Here is a 20,882-nt window from a genome sequence, read left to right as displayed (position 1 = left end):
GAAAACTGACAAACCTAGACAGTGCATTAAAAAGCAGAGACATCAGTTTGCTGGCAAAGGTCCATATAGTCAAAGCTATGGTTCATTATGGTTTTTCCAGTAGTCATGTATGGACGTGAGAATTGAACCATAAAGAAGGCTGAGAGCCAAAGAATTCCTGGTTTCTGATTGTGGTGCTGAAGAAGACTCTTGAGAATCCCTTAGACAGCAAGGAGATCAAACCAGTCAATTCTGAAAGAAATCATCCCTGAATATTCCTTGGAAGGACTGATGCAGAAGCTGAAGCTCCTAGAGCCTGCTTGTTGGAAAAGACCCTGATGCTGGGAAACACTGAAGGCAAAAGAAGGGGGTGGCAGAGGATGAGGTGGTTAGATAGCATCACCGAATCAATGGATATGAATTTGAGCACAGCTTGGCGTGCTGCAGTCCATGGGGTTACAAAGAATCGGATATGACTTATTGACTGAACAACAGCAAGAAGAAGCTGAACACCTCTAACATTATTCAGTTGTTTTGTGGCATTAGAAAGTAAAAGAAATAACTGTGCATTTCTTTTGATGTTTAGGCCATCTAATTAATGCATTTTGCTGCTAGCTTATTCCAGGCTAATAAGTACACCTAGATCACTCTCATGCTCAATACACAGAGTCTTACTAGCTTAGATTTTGTATAGCAGGTAAGGGATTAATTAGATGTCATGCAAAGGTGGCACACTTCCTTGTTTTAATCTCTTTGGGAATTAGCTATGGCATATAGTAGAAAGAGCATCCAATTTTGGAAATAGAAGACCTGTCCAGGTTGGAGTTGACGTCTTAGACCCTGGGCAACTTAAGTTATTACCTAACTTTTCAGAGCTTCAGCCCTCATAGCTTTGTGTGATAGTTAAGGAAAATATGTGAGAACTTTGAATGAGTAAAATGTCTTACCAACACTATTGTTATCATTATTGTAAATGTATGTGAAAGCTCCTTGTAAATAGTCAAACATCTTCTTCCTACCTTGGAAGGTGGACAAGTATATAACTCGTATTTTACATGTGGAAGGTTGGAGCATTTATCCATCTTGCAGAAATTAATGGTTTCAGCGGTTGAGCTCTTGCATAAATGATGGTGAATAACCTAGGTTCATGGATAACTTGATAGAAGGTAAAATAGAGAAAGCACAGCAAGAGTGTCGCAGCATGTAGTGGGAGGTATAAAGGAGGAGATAATGCCAAGGTGGAAGGGATCAGAAAGAGCTTTTTGGAGGAAACAGGGACTTGAGCGAGAGAGAGAGAAGGAGATAGAGAGATCTTGAACGAGAACTTGAGAGAAGACTATCCTTACAAGGTGGAATAATGACATAAATATAAGTACAGAGACTGACTAGTCTGTTTCTGGTGGTAACCAGTCCTCAGCTTGATGTGAATCTTGTTACAGGTTTTTGGATATGTAGGTGGAAGCTGCCTTTTGAAAGCTTCTGGACATTTTGTGAATTTGGCCTCGCCTATTGTATTGTCACATCTTTCAGGTCCCTGTTTTCATTGATTCCTCTGAGAAGCCTTGCACCCTGCACTCAAGCTGGATTGTGCCCTTATTTGCTACTTCTGTATGCAGAGCAGTTGTGGTTAAGTGGAGACTCTGGAGCCATTCTCCCAGAATCGAAATTCTTGCTCTGTTCTTTACTAGCTTGAGCAACCTTGGGGACGTCACTTAAACTCTCTGTGCCTCAGTTCCTTCATCTGTAAAATGGGAGTGATGATACCTACTTCCAGAGGCTGTTGTGACGATTAATGGTTTAATTTACATTAAGTTCTAGGGTGAGTTTCAGGCACATAGTAAGTTCTGTCTGCAGTGATGTTCTTTTTCTTAGCCTCTGTCGGAGGTTTTATCCATTGTCCTCTGATATGATTTATTTACATACCTCATGTCCCAACAGGGCTGTGCCCTTTTGAGAGAAAGACATATTGTTTTTACCTTTGTATACCCTTCATAGTCTGCCTTCTGTACAGTTGTATGAAGATAATAATTCTATGACACATATGTCTGCTCCTGTGAGTCTTACTTAAATCTAATCTCAGAGCAACCAGATTTCAAGAAAAACTGCCTTAGATCAGTTGACTGGCTGGTTGTACTTGTTCTAAGATAAATATAGCTAACATTGTGAAAGTCATTCCATTGATACTTCTAAAGTAACAAGTAACTGCAGCTCTTAAGTGTATGTGTAAGGAGATGTAATTAAATATTTGCCAAGTGTTTTGTATTTCTCTAACGAGGTTGAAGTATTTCTAATGAAATGAAGCTTAAATGTTTCATTAGCATCATCTAATCATGGGTGCTACAGGTTAACTCCTTGATACAAAAACATTGCTGGCTAATTATAGCCTACTGTAATTTCTTCAAAGTTATAATGTGAATACATGTGAAGACACCCTATGCTTAACTTACAGGTTAGGTAAATAGAAAGGGCTGTGGTATGAGTGATAGTCATAGCGTCTTTACTGTGTACAACTCTGACCCCTAGTAAATGGTATTCCTCCCCCTTCACCTTGAATGTAGCCAGGATGGCTCTGGCTGGGATTTTTTCCTTGTTTGTCCTCAAGTTCTAATAGCTGGAAAGAAATAGGGAGCAGGAGACACTCTTGCCTGTACTAGATTCTCTGCTTGTCATATTTTAGACACTCGATCTTTAATTTTTGTTTAAGAGAAATGTAACTCCTATCATTACACAATTTGAGACTTTGAAATTCAACAATAAACTTTAGGAACTGGATTAGGTTTTACATTCAAGGTCCATGTAATCGTATGTGAATCAGTTTTATTTACAAGGACCAGTACTTCTGTTTTGTGCATCTGACTGTTGTTTAGAAACTTTAGACAATTAGGGAAGAGTGTGTTCCATGGAGTGATGTCAGTGAGAGGTGTTGTTCTTTCCAGTTCAGAACTGCACTCTGGGCAATGGAGTCAAGATTAAAAGTATGACCTGGATTCCTCATTTTTCAGATTGATCCATCTGATTGCCAGAAAATATCATAAGATAATGTCGTCATATTTTTTACCTCATTGTTACTTTGGTTTTTGGAAAGTGAGAACAAATAAAAGGAAAATGAGGATCCCAGGCACTTGAAGTCGAAAATAAGTCATTTTTCGAACTTCCCCTGTATTTTTGGAATTAATCTGAACTAGCTGAGAACCATCTTTTCCCGTATACTCCTGTCTCATTACACTTCAAAAAGGATCATTCATGCATTCTTGATTCTATCCAGCACTGAAATAGATGCCCATCCCTCATGCAGAAATACTGGATAATCAGATAGTCTCTGTTACGGCTTGATTGCAGTGCATCAAGAGAGAATTTGAAACTGCAATCAAGAGACTACTTTATTGAGCACTTGCCAAGGTGATCTGAGGCCTACTAGCTGCTAGCTTCATTCCTGAAAATTTACCTTTTCCTTTCTTTTCTGAGACCCTCAGCATGGAAATAGCCAACTCTTTTTAAATGCTTTCGCTATGTGTCAGACACTTTTCTGAGTGCTTCATCTGTATTAACTCATTTAGTCCTCACAGTGACCCTGGGAGATGGGTTCTGTTCCACTTAACAGATGAGATCCAGAGAAGCTATGAAGGTGGCCTGCGGCCATGTCACATTGCCTGGTAGAGGTGGGAAGCCGGCCCACGTCATCTGCCACTGGAGCCCGTACTCTGGATTGATGGTGGGCTCCTGTGTTCTTCCAGATGGGAATCTGTACAGTGTCCTCACTGAGAGCTCAGTGAAAAGATGAAGCAGCTTGCCTTTCTCAGTCAAGAAGCAAGGCCACGGGAAGCAAAGAATGGTCGTGGAAGACGTGTTCTTTTGTAAGGGTTTGTGTCAGGAGTTGCTTAGGACAGAGCTTCCAGGTAGCCCCTTGAGTTTGCAGGGGAACGCACAGGAACTTGTGATGATGGGAGAGAAGGAAGGCTGTCTGTTCCAAGATTCCTGAGCTTCTTGATCCACCCGTATTACACACTGCCCCTTCTCTGCTATAGGAATTCCATCTGTGACTTCAAGTCCAGTTTAGCATAAGGCCTATTATACATTATAGGTAGAAAAATAAATACGTACTACGTGGAACACTTTTCCCAAAGTCTCAGGGAGAGTGCCCGCACACAGCTTGGCTGAAAAATTATCCTAGGAGTCTGATTTGTTGTGTGTGTGTGTCTTCTCAGAACATTTGATATAGGTGTTGTGATTTCTTTACCCTTAGCCAGAGCTATGCAACATCAGGTAACTGCATACCTTTGCACACATGGCCCCTTCTGTCTGGTGTGGGCATGCTCAGTCGCTTCAGTCGTGTCCCACTCTTTGCAACCCCGTGGACTCCTCTGTCCATCCATGCCCTCTCCAGGGGATCTTCCCGACCCAGGGATTGAACCTGAGTGTCCTGTAGCTCCTGCATTTTAAGGTGGATTCTTTACTGCTGAGCCACTAGGGAAGCCCGTTTCTGTCCGAAAAACCACTTGACTGTCTCACCTTTTGAGCTGAGCTTGAATGACAACAATTGATGACATTTATTAAGTTGCCTCGGAGAAGGAAATGGCAGCCCATTCCAGTATTCTTGCCTGGAGAATCCCGTGGACAGAGGAGCCTGGTGGGCTACTGTCCATGGGGTCGCACAGAGTCGGACCCAACTGAAGCGACTTAGGATGCATGCATGCATTGGAGAAGGAAATGGCAGCCCACTCCAGTATTCTTGCCTGGAGAATCCCAGGGACAGAGGAGCCTGCCGGGCTGCCGTCTGTGGGGTGACACAGAGTCGGACACGACTGAAGCGACTTAGCAGCAGCAGCAGCATTAAGTTGCCTAGTATGTAGCAGGCCCAGACCTGACTTCATGTTTATAACAACCCCTGAGATACACATTCCTCCTCTGTTGCATAGGTAAGACAAACAGGCCTTGTGAAGGGTGAGTGATTGCCCAGGGCCTCACAGCCAGGGGGTGAGGTCTAGTTCTGATGAAGCCTTTGTCTTCCTCATTGACTAACAATCCACTAAGGAGGCTCTTTCCAGTTTTCTTCCTGAGAACCCAAAGCAGGGCCATTCTTAAGCTGGTAGACAGACCTTTCCGTTCCATTAAATTCAGAATACTTCTTAGGTAGAATGTGCAGCTGGCCACAAAATTCTGTCCCTCTTTTGGGGAGAGGTGTTAGTCTGTGAGTATAATACCCTCTTTCCAGAGCATGATTTATTTTTTCAAACAAGATTTAAAAAAATTGCAGTCTCTCTTGTGTATGCGCGCGCGTGTGTGTGTTAAAAGCCTCTCTGAGGCTCAAGGCCTATGGTCTTCAGAACCATCACTGGTGGGGGTGTTGGTAATTTCTTGGTTCACATGTTTGGAGACCTAGTCTCCTGTGGGTCCTTTCTGTGATTGGTGAGTGGGCTTGAGATTTCTGAGTGGTGGGTATCACAGTAAGCCTTGGTATCAGGCCTGGACTCCAAGCCACAATTCTTCTCTTAAAGCAAAAAAAAAAAGGATTCCAACATTAGTTACAGTGGTAAGGAGGACTTTACTCAGGACTTGCTGTAGATGTCAAGAGTGTTACAGTAGGGGAGAGGGTTCAGGTTCAACTCTGAATGCAGCAAGAACAAATGAGGATTTATACAGCCAAGGAGCCCGCTGAGTGGTGGGCCCAGTCAGTGGATGGAAAATCACTAAGAGGAGAAGGCATGAAGGGTTGGTGGGTTCTTGGTGGACACAGGTCGAGGACTTCAGCTTCAGAGGTGGGGGTGAGGAACTTGATCAAGTATCTAGTCGGGAATCTGTCTACACTGACTTGGCAGAATCTGTGCTAAAACTAGGATAGGGAGGACTCCCTGTGAGGACAGACAGGGAGCCCAGGTAGAGGCCTGGACATGAAGGAGGCTCCAAGGAGCCTGACTGAAGATGGGTCAAGGAGGGGGTCTTTGTCAGGTGTGACTGCTTGAGTTAAATGTTAAGCATTCAAGGTGGCAGATGTGAACCCCTGGAAGATAACATTCAATGAAGTGTAGAGTGATGGCCGTTTCCACTGTGAAGTCTTCTTTTGAAATCAGAATAAAACTTCACCAAATTACCTTAAGACGCATGAGATGCCTTTGTACAGAAAATCGACTTTGTGAGTAATATGGATATATGTTCCTCTTACGTTTCTTATAGGCAGAAATCACACATATGTGGTGTGTTCCCATCTGTTCACCTTCCTGCATTGCATATTGTTTGATGGATAATAGCTATGCTCAGAATCTGCCTGCAATGCAGGAGACGTGGGTTTGATCCGTGGGTTGAGAAGATCTCCTGGAGAAGGAAATGGCAACCCATTGCAGTACTCTTGCCTGGGAAATTCCATGGGCAGAGGAGCCTGGTGGGCTACAGCCCATGGAGTCACAAAGAATCAGACAGGACTTAGCGACTAAACCACCACCACCAGAGTGACTTCTAGAAAAATGAGTTTTCCTACTGGCACAGACTTCTGTGAAGGATTAGCATGGATGATCACACTAACCCTGAGAGGAGGGATCTTTAAAGCTGCCCTGATGCTGCACTGTCAGATTGATTTATTTTTAATTTTATTTAACAAACATAAATAGTGCTTATTGTCGGACTCAGTTCTAAACGCTTTGCAAGTGTTATGTTAATTAATCCTCAAAAGAACCCTAGAAAGTGGTTATGCCACTCTTGTTCCCTCTTAATAGATGAGGAAACAGAGGCCCAGAGGAGTTTAGAAAATTTGCCCAAGGTCACATAATGAGTAAATGGCACGACTTGGATTTCAACCCAGGCTGCCTGGCTCCAGCGTCTGCATTCTTAGTCTCCGTTAGGTTTCATCCTAGGCTTTTGCCTCCCAGGGATTCACTTCTCATTATTCTGGGCTTTTCTTTATTCTCTCCATGAATAAAGAATAATTCTTCTTATGGATTTAGTTACTCTCTGGACTTTGTTCAGACTGAAGTCAGGACTGAGGAGTATGTTTAACATGAGGTCTCCTATAAATCACAAGGTTATTTGTAAACAACTTTTCAGGTGCACTTTCAACTTAGGAGAATGTGTTTATTGGTAAAAACATATTCCCTGTCTCCTCCACAGTCTGTGTGGAATAACATCAGTGACACTTTCTAATCAAAGATTCGATGCTTTTTTCCCCAACTAGTAACCCCAGTAGAATTCCTTCCTCCTTTTTTTTTTTCAAACGTAAATGGTCCATTTGTAGTGAATGGTAATTCCTTGATAAAGACTTTGGGAAATTGACTTCCAGATCATGCACAACTAGCACCAAAACGTTCTTAAAGGGGCAGATCTCCTTTGGAAGTAGAACAGATCTAATCCCTAATGCATTTCTTTTGTAGTCTCTTTAAATTCTGTTTAAATTTGTCAAGCTGGTATTGAAAAAGATTCTAGTTAATATAGCATTAGCAGCAAAGTTATATAAATACATGTGAAAAATCTTGAATATTTCATGGTATCTTCACCTTAGGATTTTTTTAAAACTTTTTTTTGTAAACTTTTAATTACAGATCTGTCTATAGCAGTACAGAAATTTTCCCAGTCGCTGCAGGATTTCCAGTTTGAATGTATTGGTGATGCTGAAACAGATGATGAAATTAGTATCGGTAAGTACTGCTGTTTTTTAATATCTTCAGTAATAATTTTAAAAGTCTTACTTCAGATAATAACTTCATTGAAATCAAACAGATAACACACCCATATTTGACTAAATATGGCAAATATTCTGACTTTGATAGAAGTGTAAGGGTGATTTTTGGTTTCTGTGGAAGAGTGTTATAAATTGCTTTAAAGTTGAGGTCTGTGGTTTTCTCCATAAGGAAATTAGTCATTCTATAATTCAGCTCAGCCCTTTGAGAAGATGTGGATAACACTGTTTTTTGTTTGCCTAAAAGTGAATCATTCAGGGAATTCCTAGGCGGTCCAGTGGTTAAGACTCCTCGTTCTCACTGCCAAGGGCCTGGGTTCAATATCTGGTCTAGGAACTAAGATCCCATGGCAGCGGGTTGTGCAAAAAAAAAAAAAGAAAAAGGAAAACAAAAGTGAATCATTCATTCAAACAAATACATACTGGTTATCTACTATTAAATATACAAGGTATTGGTTTAAGAATTATCTCACTTTTTTTTAACTTACTACTGATTTCTCTTTTAACTTCAGTATTTCTTTATAAAGAAAAAAATCTCAGTCATGACGTATTAGCCAGTATTAGTGCAGGACAGAGAACGTTACTGGGATCAGGAGACTTGGGGCCAATCTGGTTTTGCCTCCTGTTTGGCAGCCCAGCCCTGGTGCCCCTTCCCGAATCCAGTGGTTTCATTTTCCGTTAGTGGAAAGGTTGGGTTTCGTGATCTCAAGTGTTATCTGTAGCTGAGTTTTTACTGGTTGAAGGTCTGATTCATGTAGCATTCTTTCCCCCACATTTTAACAATCTGTACTTGTCAATTTGCAGACATGGGGTCACTCTGCAGGCTGGATTAGAGTCAGGCAGTCAGCTGTGCCGAGTTGCTTCGGTCATGTCCGGCTCTTTGTGACTCCGTGGACTGTAGCCCGCCAGGATCCTGCGTCTGTGGGATTTTCCAGGCAGTCAGGAGACTGTATAAAATATGTGTATACATTTTAGAGAATAATACATCAAGTGTATTCACATTCCAGATAAAAATAGAATATTATAAGGATTTACAATAGATTCCTGAACTGTAATGTGTATATGATACACCTGGTGATCTCATTAAATGCTGACTGTGATTCAGAAGGGCTCAAGTGGAGTGTAGTTTCTGCATTTCTTGCACATTTGAAGGCTGGTCCACGGGCCTCTCTTTGAGTAGCAGGACTTTGAAATGCCTGACAAGCTTCTCCACAATCTTATTTCTCTCCTTCTTCTGCCTTTTCCTTTTATAGTTTTGTCAGGTATATACGTATTTCTCAATATTTTTGTTTTCGAAAATCTAAAGTATCAAGTCCAAACCCCACTATGAAAGGAAAGGGCTCTCAAGGAAAGAAGTGCCAGAAGATTTTCTGATTCCTTGGGTGGCTTTGGCTTGTGACAGTCACGAAAGTCCCTTCTGGAGAAGTCACCTGCCCGGTCCGCAGACACGCTGCTCCTGCTGTGGGGTTCACGTCCTATGGGCCCCGCCTGGCCAGGCTGGGCTCTTGCAGAGGCCCGTGCCGGGCAGTCGATGATTTGCCCGCCCCTTTAGGAACATTGGGTACTCAGGGGGTGTGGAGGTGGCTGGTGTTAGGATCACCAGGGGCCCCCTCTGCCCTCAGGTTTGTGGAGGAGGGTGGCTGAGCCTGACTTGGTGGAGGTGTAGGTAGGGAGCCTCTCAGGAGGGAGAGGGCTGCCACGTGGACCCCAGGCCACGTGACTTCCTCCTGTTTACAGGACGAGCGGCGCAGGGCGCCTCAGGGGTCACGTGACACCCACAGCCAGAACGATGGCGTCACCCTGTGAGTCGCTTCCTGATGTCGATAGCATAAGTGTCTAGCCCCCAACATAGGTTTTGTGCCACACGCCTCATCAGACAAAAGTTTAGATTGTATTACTAAAATGTTAATATAGTAGCATTATTATTTAGAGAAAAGAAAGAACACCCACATACCCATATAATGGCAATTATTTCCACTTAGTAATGAGACTGTAAAAAGCAGAGACATTATTAACAAAGGTCCATCTAGTCAAAGCTATGTTTTTTCCAGTAGTCATGTATGGATGTGAGAGTTGGACTATAAAGAAAGCTGAGCTCCGAAGAATTGATGCTTTTGAACTGTCCTGTTGGAGAAGACTCTTGAGAGTCCCTTGGACTGCAAGGAGATCCAGCCAGTCCATCCTAAAGGAAATCAGTCCTGAATATTCATTGGAAGGACTGAGGCTGAAGCTGAAACTTTGGCCACTTGATATGAAGAACTGACTCACTGGAAAAGACCCTGATGCTGGGAAAGATTGAAGACAGGAGGAGAAGGGGATGACAGAGGATGAGATGGTTTGATGGCATCACTGACTCAATGCACATGAGTTTGAGCAAGCTCTGAGAGTTGGTGATGGACAGGGAAGCCTGGCCTGCTGCAGTACGTGGGGTCACAGAGTTGGACATGACTGAGCTACTGAACTGAACTGAATGAGGCTGTAAAGTGCAAGAAGACAGAGGCCAGATCTTTTCCTTTTTTTTTTTCTTTCAGTCATTTCACTTTAGCACCTGATCCAGGGTCTGACTCTTGGTAAATTCTTGGTTAAATTGTTGAATAAATGACATATTTTCCCTTATAAACTTTTATTTTGTTCATTTATGTGTATATTTCTCTAATATAGCTATATATAGTTATACTGCATATAGCTATATATTATATACAATTTATTTCTTCTTTATAAAGAGAATTATAGCAAATACTTCTGGATTTTTATAGGTATTATACTTTTTAATTTTATGATTTTAAAATATTACATAGGTTTTTATACATGAGTTTTTGAAATACTCTCTTTAGTATACTCAGGTTGCTTCTAATTGATCTTTTACTTGTTAACTGTACAATAAATACATTTCTTCATAATTTCCATTAAGCTTCTTACTTATAAAACTTTCTTGAAGTCACATGGTGTAACAGCAGAGGTAGGGTATTTTAATCACTACGCTCTTTAACTGTGAAGGCGGGTCGATGGTAGGCAATTTCCCCCGGTCATGGTGAACTTGATATCTCAACTGTGCTCTGTCTCTTTCCACTTTGACTGAATAGATGTTATTATTTTGGCTCTTGCAGTTTAGATTGGAAAGGTGTGAACTGATCAGTATGTGAAGGCTTATGATTGTTCAGTCGCTAAGTCATGTTCGACTCTTTGTGACCCCATTGACTAGTCTGCCAGACTCCTCTGCCCATGGAATTCTCCAGGAGAGAATACTGGAGTAGGTTGCCATGCTGTCCTCCAGGGGATTTTCCTGACCCTGGGATCCAACCTGCGTCTCCTGGATTGGCAGGCAGATTCTTTACCACTGAACCACCAGGGAAGTGAAGACTGTGATAAGCAATGAATATTAAGTTCCAATGCTTTCAGGGCTTTTTGGAATTAGGTCCAAGCTGGGCGAGTGGAAGGTGAATACTGTATAGGGGAAAGATGTTATTGCTCGCTATTTTTAAATCAGGAGACTTATTTAGCTCCTACTGGGAATGTGATTTAAACACCAGTGCTTTGATAGGAAAACCTAACTTAGAGCACAGAGATTTATAAACAAAAATTATTTCTGAAACAACTATTGTAAAAATATAGATACATTCCCATATCCTCACCATCCAGCACTTTTTATCCTTTTACTGCACCACCAAATGCACTGTAAATAGTTAAAAATAACTGGTATATAATAAAAAATAAAAGACTGTGAGGCTAACACAAGCTGTTGTACCAAGGACAGTGATCTAGGAATGTATCCCTGAGGGTAATGGGTAAGGCTGGTGTCCATGGAGTGCCAGACCTATCCTTACCTTCATCAGCTTCAGTTCCACATAGGAAGATACAAAGTTTCAGCTGTCTTGAAAACAGCCTGTTGAAGCCCCAGTTTCAGATTCTTCTTTATTCTTCTGACTTAATGAAAGAGGAATGAAGTGGGAACAGCTGTGAAGGTTCGGGCTGAGTAATAGTCACAATATCCTCAGCCAGAGCAGCCTTGAGACTTACCAATGATGTAACCACTGCAAACACTGACTTACAAAAAAAGCTCATCTTTTATCAGCAAGCAGTGTCTCTGCAAAATAACTCATAAAGACATTTGCAAACTTTTCTGTGTACAAGTTCTGGTGGTGAGAGTGGGTGGAAGGTGAGTAAGATGTCTGCTTTCAGTGTGCTTACAGTAGAATAAGGTGAAAAACAGATTTTGAGCAAAGTAAAGTAATGCTCAAAATTCTCCAAGCCAGGCTTCAACAATACATGAACCGTGAACTTCCAGATGTTCAAGCTGGTTTTAGAAAAGCCAGAGGAACCAGAGATCAAATTGCCAATATCCGCTGGATCATCGAAAAAGCAAGAGAGTTCCAGAAAAACATCTATTTCTGCTTTATTGACTATGCCAAAGCCTTTGACTGTGTGGATCACAATAAACTGTGGAAAATTCTGAAAGAGATGGGAATACCAGACCATCTGACCTGTCTCTTGAGAAACCTGTATGCAGGTCAGGAAGCAACAGTTAGAACTGGACATGGAACAACAGACCGGTTCCAAATAGGAAAAGGAGTACGTCAAGGCTGTATATTGTCCCCCTGCTTATTTAACTTCTATGCAGAGTACATCATGAGAAACGCTGGGCTGGAAGAAACGAAAGCTGGAATCAAGATTGCCTGGAGAAATATCAGTAACCTCAGATATGCGGATGACACCACCCTTATGGCAGAAAGTGAAGAAGAACTAAAGAGCCTCTTGATGAAAGTGAAAGAGGAGAGTGAAAAAGTTGGCTTAAAGCTCAACATTCAGAAAACTAAGATCATGGCATCTGGTCCCATCATGTCATGGGAAATAGATGGGGGAACAGTGGAAACAGTGGCTAACTTTATTTTTCTGGGCTCCAAAATCACTGCTGATGGTAACTGCAGCCATGAAATTAAAAGACGCTTACTCCTTGGAAGGAAGGCTATGGCCAACCTAGATAGCATATTTAAAAGCAGACACATTACTTTGCCAACAAAAGTCCGTCTAGTCAAGGGTATGGTTTTTCCATTGGTCATGTATGGATGTGAGAGTTGGACGGTGAAGAAAGCTGAGTGCCGCAGAATGGATGCTTTTGAACTGTGGTGTTGGAGAAGACTCTTGAGAGTCCCTTGGAGTGCAAGGAGATCCAATCAATCCATCCTAAAGGAGATCAATCCTGGGTGTTTATTGGAAGGACTGATGTTGAAGCTGAAACTCCAATACTTTGGCCACCTCATGCGAAGAGTTGACTCATTGGAAAAGACCCTAATGCTGGGTAGGATTGGGGGCAGGAGGAGAAGGAGATGACAGAGGATGAGATGGTTGGATGGCATCACTGACTCGATGGACATGGGTTTGGGTAGACTCTGGGAGTTGGTGGTGGACAGAGAGGCCTGGCGTGCTGCGATTCATGGGGTCGCAAAGAGTTGGACACGACTGAGCGACTGAACTGAACTGAACTGAAGGAAAAAGAGAGTGCTGTTATTGTATCAGGGTCACAAGTGAACCTGTGCAAGCTGTTCCGGGAGTTTGTGAGACACGTAGGCCTGTGTCTGTCCCGTAAATCAGACCCACTCTTCAGCTGTCCCTGTCTGCTCCCACCCTTCTGGCAGTGTGCTTGCCGGTTTGTTTGTTTGTTTTCTTGGTGCCAGTGAGACATTGCTGGCTTGGAAGGAAGCAAATTGGGATTAGTGGTCTGGGACCCAGTGGGGAATTCCTGTGGCTCGCAGAGCAGGTCAGTTGTTTCCAGAACTGAAGTCCCAAGCAGCATAGCGTCCTGCACTCTACTTGGAGCACCTCCTTCTCACCCTAGAGCAGCAGGAAACCAGTCTTCCTCCCTCCTCTAAAGATGGTCTAGCTGCCTCTGAGCATTTGATTTCTTCCTTTTATCTGCCCCCACGGTGCTGGCCCAATGGGAGGCCATCCAGCTTAAGTTCCAGCAGCTGTTCTAATTGCCCACTTTTTATGCTGCTTTGTTTTTCTGGACTGAGGAAAGATGCTGAGTTAGGAATAAGTTAGGAATTGATTAGCTGGACACTTGGGGCTTAGAAACGGATGATGGAGGGGAGAAGAGTGATCACAAACTGGCCTAAGAGTCGGTGCTCCTCAAATAATATATTTGGTTATATATGGTTAGTTGTTGTTTAGTCTCTCTTTGGGACCCCAGGCTCCTCTGTCCATGGGATTTCCCAGGCAAGAATACCAGAGCAGGTTGCCATTTCCTTCTCCAGGGGATTTTACTGGACCAGGATTTGAACCTGTGTGTCTTGCATTGGCAAACAGATTCTTTACCACTGGGGCAGACTGGATACAAAATGTATCTATTAACCATAATTATATAGAAGATAATAGTTGCTGCATTAATCCTGGTACATACATGCAAATTGACAATGTTACGTGTCCATCCCTAAAACCTTACTAGTAGTTAATAAAATACTCTACAGAACATAAAAACACTATCCTTTTGAAAACTCTATAGTGGTTCATTCTAGCAAGTAGAAGCTCAAAGATATTACTATGAATCTGTCTGAGGTGGTGGTTTTTACTCAGTTAATTTAGCACCTTACAGTATGTGATAATAAAGGGCTGTAAATCTTAGTGTATCCCTTCAGAATTTATGTCCCTACCAAGTTTGGGGCTTGCAAGTGACTATTTTTTTTTTTCTGTGTACTCAGTGCCTATAGTTTGAAAACACTTTTAACCAAGTCTTAAAAGAAGTCTATATTAAAAACAAAATCAACTATTGTTAGTTATGCTGAACCAGTGCCAGTAAAAATATTAGTCATTAATATGAGGCAAAGCTCATTCATTCTATGTAATCTTGGAAACTATTGGAAAGTCCAGTTGTGGTTTGTCATAAACAGCTTGGTTAGTGATGTTCTGTGATGGCCTATTGTAGTGCTCAGGAAAGTCCTGGCCCCTATGACCTTTGCACTCAAGAGATTAAACATTTACCAAGAAGTAGAGTCAGTTTGCTAGTAAATATTTTAGGTGGGGACTTACTCCTTTAGACCCACCTAAGGAGAAAATTCCTGTGGTGGAGTCAGGCAACATCCAACCTCTTGTCAACTAAGGTTATTGCTCTTTACTCTGAGTGTAGAAATGAGGCCATCAAGTAGGTGATTCAGATCAAAATACACTTCATGATAATTGTCCAGATAGTTCTGACATAACTCATGTGTTTGTGTTCAGGTCTCTGTTTTGAGTGCAGATATGCAGACATAGCAATAATAGTGGTGAGTGCTTAATAGTTCTTAGAATGAAGAGCATAATATATTTTTTAAAAGCCCTTTTACATGGAAATCTACATGTAAATCATATGTGTACATATTGACAGATGGTAACTTGAACCCTTAAGTTTTCTATACTGAATTGGCTGGAGAGTGCCTTATGTTTTGAATTCTGTCTTTAGGAGACTACATTGAAAGGTAAGATTATAGGAGACGAATTTAAAATACTGAATTTTTATGTCACAGGGACTTTATTGTATCTTCCTGGCAAACAGTGCTTTACCCAGGTGCAAATATTTGTTGTTAGATTACCTTTCTGAAGCTGAGTGTGCACCAGTGTAATACAGTGATTAAGTGAAATCTCCCAAGAACACAAACGGAAGCCTGAGACTGATCATTAATGCCTTCTTGTAGGGTGTGAAGTAGAAGACATTTTTCAGGGAAGTATTTGAAAATTATTTTCATTTTCCTTGTTAGAAGAATTGTGCTTAGTTACTCAGTTGTGTTGGATTTTTTGCAACCCCATAGATTGTAGCCTGCCAGGCTCCTCTGTCCATGGGATTCTCCAGGCAAGAATCCTGGAGTGAGTAGCCGTTCCCTTCTCCAGGGGATCTTCCAGACCCAGGGATTGAACCCAGGTCTCCTGCATTGCAGGCTGGGGGAAAATGCATAGGTCTTTTATCAAAAAATCTTTTCCTTTGAGAATGCATCTGTTAGGTCTCATGTAAAGGTAATGTTTGATCCAGTTTTCCAAGCGGTAAACAAGAATATGATCTAGGGTGGGAGGTATGGCAAACAGTTTTCTTTGTGTGTTTTTGAGAGGCTTCCTTTATAGGATAGAAACACTTTGAGAAATAGTAGCTTATATTTCAGGTTAAAAAGGATTAGTATATTTATAAATCTCAGGAAATGCACTTAATAAAATAAAAAATAAAATCATAAATGATTTTAGCTAAGAAAAAAACACACCTGTTTTCTTCAAGTTAAACTAATAAAATTCAGTTATTAACTACTAAATTGAAAATGCTTCTGTAAAGATTTTCCTCAGAATTCAGTTATGAGCTGCAAATCATCATCCATAGCGATCACTACTGTCGTTGGTCTGATGATGGCAGGATGCATAAGGTAGTGTGTGGCCTGAAGCTTCTTGGGCATCTCTTAGGAAAAAGTTAGCAAACCAGAGACAATGCCATTACCAACCACAACTGAACTCTTAAAAGAAAAAAAAGACCTGTGATTTTGTTAAATTCTAGGAAACAAATTACCTTCTCATTTGCTGAGTCAAAAGAAAATCCATCAGTTATTACAAACCTTCATTACAACCTACTTAAATGTGGTTATTTAAATCAGGAAGTCCTCTATTAAAGTGGAACATTTCCAAATGCCTAAGTTGTTTATATAAATAACATTTTCTTTTGAACTCTGTGGAGAAAGCATATTTGACTTTTTATGGGTCTCAGTTGGACAATGGAATTATTGTTTTCCATTTTCTTTTACCACCCTTATTTTTGCACCCACGCAGAAACCACCCACAATTAAGGATTGAAACAGCTGGGAAAGTTGCACATTTCAGGTGGAGTTCCTGTCTTTAAAAAAACATGCCATTTGAGAGAGATGTTTTCATCATATTATCTCTGTATTTTAAAGAACTTTATTTGATTTCTTTTGAAATTCAAAGGCTTAGATTGTTTTTCCAGAATCTGAAATTAAAAAAAAGAAGCTTATCATGTTAAAAGTCATGTCTGAAAGAAAAAAGAAATTGTCTTTTAATTTATTGATATACATTAGAACCCCTTTCTGTCTTCTATCATTTGTTCTACTAAACAAAAAGTGGTTGGCTTTTTCACAGAAAACTCAAGACTCATCTTCTCCAGCAAATTATATGCTCTTTGTGGTTAGAAAGTTTTCTCACATTTAGATTCCTGCAAAAATTCTTTAGCACCTTATTTGTAGCAGAAGCTTAGTAAATATTTATTGCATAAAAATCCACCTGGAAAACCTAGTGTTTATAGAAACAAATCACTTTTAGGTACGTAAGTAAAATTTTAGGATCATATGTTAAAAAATAAAATATATACTTATTTCTGTATATCTAAATGATTCTTTTCAGCATGGTAATAAACTAAATTTTGAGAGGGAAAATAGTTCATATATAGTCATCCCTCAGCATTCACAAAGGGTTGGTTTCAGGAGCTTTTGTGGATACCAAAATTCTTAGAAGGTGGGAGGAGGAGAAGGGGACGACAAAGGATGAGATGGTTGGATGGCATCACCGACTTGATGGACACGAGTTTGAGCAAGCTTCTGGAGAAGGAAATGGCAACCCACTCCAGTATTCTTGCCTGGAAAATCCCACGGACAGAGGAACCTGGTAGGCTACAGTCCATGGGATCGCAAAGAGTCAGACATGACTGAGCGACTTCACTTCCTTCCTTCCTTCCTTCCTTCCTCCCTCCCTCCCTTCCTTCCTTCGAGTTGTTGTTGTCGGGAAGCCTGTTGTCCTGCAGTCCATGGGGTTGCACAGAGTCAGACACAACTGAGTGACTGAACTGTGCTAACTGTGCAAAACTCCATATCAGCAAGCAAAACTTAAGTTTCCATGCTGGCGCTCCCAGAAAATAAGGTCTAGGTGAACCAATCACCTCTGGCTTGCTCAGCACAAATTACTTACCAATTTCTAAAAATTCCCTTTGCTCCATATAAGGAAGCTGGTGTGTGTGCATGCTAAGTCATGTCCAACTTTTTGCAGTCCCATGGACAGTAGCCCACCAGGCTCCTCTGTCTACGGAATTTTCCAGGTAAGAATATTGGAATGGGGTGCCACTTCCTCCTCCAGGGGATCTTCCTGAAGCAGGGACACATCTCTTGTGTCTCCTGCATTGGCAGGCGGATTCCTTACTACTGTGCCACCAAGGAAGCCCCCTTTATTATAAGGAAAGTAATCAGCAAACCTCTAATCACCCTGAAATAAGCCTTTTTTAAGTCATGTCATCCTAAAGAAAAGATACTGCTACCAGTTTATCCTTGAGTTTGTACACTCCATGAGGGCAACAGCTTTGACTGCTCTTTCACCACCAGGTCACTGGGGATGGGCACAGAGCTGGTCGCCCAACAGGTGGTCAACAAACATTGAATAAATGAGAGAATATTAAAACATTTAGCTCTGGTCTAGATATTTACAAATATTAAGATATTTGTTCCAAATCATTCTCAATTATATGCAAAGGCTGCATATATGTCTGTGTTATATTTGTGAATAAACCCAGTTGACTCCCTGTATCCACGGGTTCAGCATCCTCAGTCAGATTCAACGTGAACTGAAAATGCTTGAGGAAAAAAAATTCCAAGATGTTTCAACAAGCAAAGCCTGAATTTGCCACTTGCTGGCAACTATCTATATAGCATTTACATCATAATTACAACTACTTGCATAGCGTTTATATTGTGTTAGGTATTATAACTAAGCTAGAGATAACAAAGTATATACACAGAGGACTGTGTAAGTTACATGCAAATACTACACCACTTTACATAAGGGGCTTTATTTTGGAGCCCCCAAAATAAAGTTTCTCACTGTTTCTGTTGTTTCTCCATCTATTTACCATGAAGTGATGGGACTGGATGCCATGATCTTAGTTTTCTGAATGTTGAGTTGTAAACCAACTTTTTCTCTCTCCTCTTTCACTTTCATCTAGAGGCTCTTTAGTTCCTCTTCGCTTTCTGCCATAAGGGTGGTGTCGTCTGCATATCTGACATTACTGATATTTCTCCTGGCAATCTATATTCCAGCTTGTGCTTCATCCAGCCTGGCAGTTCACATGATATACTCTGCATAGAAGTTAAATAAGCAGGGTGACAATATACGGCCTTCTCATACTCCTTTCCAAATTTGGAGCCAGTCTGTTGTTCCAGGTCTGGTTCTAACTGTTGCTTCTTGACCTGCATACAGATATCTCAGAAAGCAGGTCAGGTTGTCTGGTACTCCCATCTCTTGAAGAATTTTTCACAGTTTGCTGTGATCTACATAGAAAAAGGCTTTCGTGTAGTCAATAAGGCAGAAATAGATGTTTTTCTGGAAATCTGTTGGTTTTTCTATGATCCAGCAGATATTGGCAATTTGATCTCTGATTCCTCTGCCTTTTCTAAATCCAGCTTGAACATCTGGAAGTTCACGGTTCATGTACTGTTGAAGCATGGATTGGAGAATTTTGAGGATTACTTGGCTAGCACATGAGATGAGTGAAATTGTGCAGTAATTTGAACATTCTTTGGCATTGCCTTTCTTTGGGATTGGAATGAAAACTGACCTTTTCCAGTCCTGTGGCCACTGCTGAGTTTTCCAAATTTGCTGGCATATCGAGTGCAGCACTTTCACAGCATCATCTTTTAGGATTTGAAATAGCTCAGCTGGAACTCATCACCTCCATTGGCTTTGTTTGTAGTGATGCTTCCTAAGGCTCACTTGACTTTGCACTCCAGGATGTCTGGCTCTAGGTGAGTGATCACACCATTGTGGTTATCTGGGTTATTAAGACTTTTACTGTATAGTTCTTCTGTGTATTCTTGCCACTTCTTAATATCTTCTGCTTCTGTTAGGTCCTTACCATTTCTGTCCTTTATCGAGCCCATCTTTGCATGAAATGTTCCCTTGGTATCTCTAATTTTCTTGAAGAGATCTCTAGTCTTTCCTATTCTGTTGTTTGGGTTGATCACTATTTCTTTGCGTTGATCACTTAGGAATACATTCTAATAAGCCTTGCTATTCTTTAGAAGTCTGCATTCAAGTGGTTATTTATTTCCTTTTCTCCTTTGCTTTTTGCCTCTCTTCTTTTCTCAGCTATCTGTAAGGCCTCCTCGGACAACCATTTTGCCTTTTGCATTTTTTTTCCCTTGGGGATGGTCTTGATCTCTGCCTCCTGTACAATGTCATGAACTTCTGTCCATAGTTCATCAGGCACTCTATCAGATCTAATCCCTTGAATCTATTTGTCACTTCCACTGTATAATCATAAGGGATTTGATTTAGGTCATACCTGAATGGTCTAGTGGTTTTCCCTACTTTCTTCAATCTAAGTCTGAATTTGGCAATAAAGAGTTCATGATCTGAGCTACAGTCAGCTCCTGGTCTTGTTTTTGCTGACTGTATAGAGCTTCTCCATCTTTGGCTGCAAAGAATATAATCAGTCTGATTTTGGTGTTGACCATCTGGTGATGTCCATGTGTAGTGTCTTCTCTTGTGTTGTTGGAAGAGGGTGTTTGCTATGACCAGTGCGTTCTCTTGGGAAATCTGTTAGCCTTTGCCCTACTTTGTTTTGTACTCCAAGGCCAAATTTGCCTGTTACTCTAGGTATCTCTTGACTTCCTACTTTTGCATTCTAGTCCCCTATAATGAAAAGGACATCTTTTTTAGGTGTTAGTTCTAGAAGGTCTTGCAGGTGTTCATAAATCTGTTCAACTTCCGCTTCTTTAGCATTACTGGTTGGGACATAGACTTGGATTACCTTGATATTGAATGGTTTGTCTTGGAAACGAACAGAGATCATTCCTTCTTTTTCAAAAGTGAAAGTGACAGTAACTCAGTCGTGTCCGACTCTTTGCGACCCCATGGACTGTAGTCTACCAGGATCCTCCGTCCATGGGATTTTCCAGACAAGAATAATGGAGTGGGTTGCCATTTCCTTCTCCAGGGGATCTTCCCAACCCAGGGATCAAACTCATGTCTAAGTCACCTGCTTTGGCGAGCCACCTGGGAAGCCCTTTCTTTGGGTGACCAACATTAAATACCAGTTACAGTTCAGTTGCAATTGTGTCGAATGCTATAAATGCAAAATACATTATGCTAAGAGGACATATTTAAGACAGACCAAGGTTGAAAGTGAAAGAGGAGAGTGAAAAAGCTGCCTTGAAACTCAACATTCGAAAACTAAGATCATGACATCCAGTGCCATCACTTCATGGTGAATAGATGGGGAAACAGTGGAAACAGTGAG

At 41.2% G+C, this 20,882-nt stretch overlaps 1 protein-coding gene across 6 annotated transcripts in view; it reads left to right on the top strand.

The window, feature by feature from the left end:
• Positions 1 to 20,882, top strand: part of ARHGAP42 (Rho GTPase activating protein 42) — a 343,088-nt gene that overhangs the window by 75,961 nt on the left and 246,245 nt on the right. For 4 of the 6 annotated variants that reach the window (XM_081545986.1, XM_081545985.1, XM_081545990.1 and 1 more), the window contains exon 2: positions 7,506 to 7,601. In XM_081545986.1, the coding sequence (XP_081402112.1) occupies positions 7,506 to 7,601 (96 nt within the window). Of the gene's footprint in view, positions 1 to 2,759; positions 6,110 to 7,505; positions 7,602 to 20,882 lie in introns of those variants that run through there. The other 2 variants (XM_081545987.1, XM_081545992.1) reach the window with 2 other exon arrangements.

This window comes from Giraffa tippelskirchi, chromosome 11 (assembly GCF_054371585.1).
Source record: "Giraffa tippelskirchi isolate mGirTip1 chromosome 11, T2T-mGirTip1v1.2.pri, whole genome shotgun sequence".
NCBI classification, from domain to species: domain Eukaryota; kingdom Metazoa; phylum Chordata; class Mammalia; order Artiodactyla; family Giraffidae; genus Giraffa; species Giraffa tippelskirchi.
The sequence above is the reverse complement of the archived record's forward strand: the minus strand, read 5'-3'. Positions and strand labels throughout refer to the sequence as shown.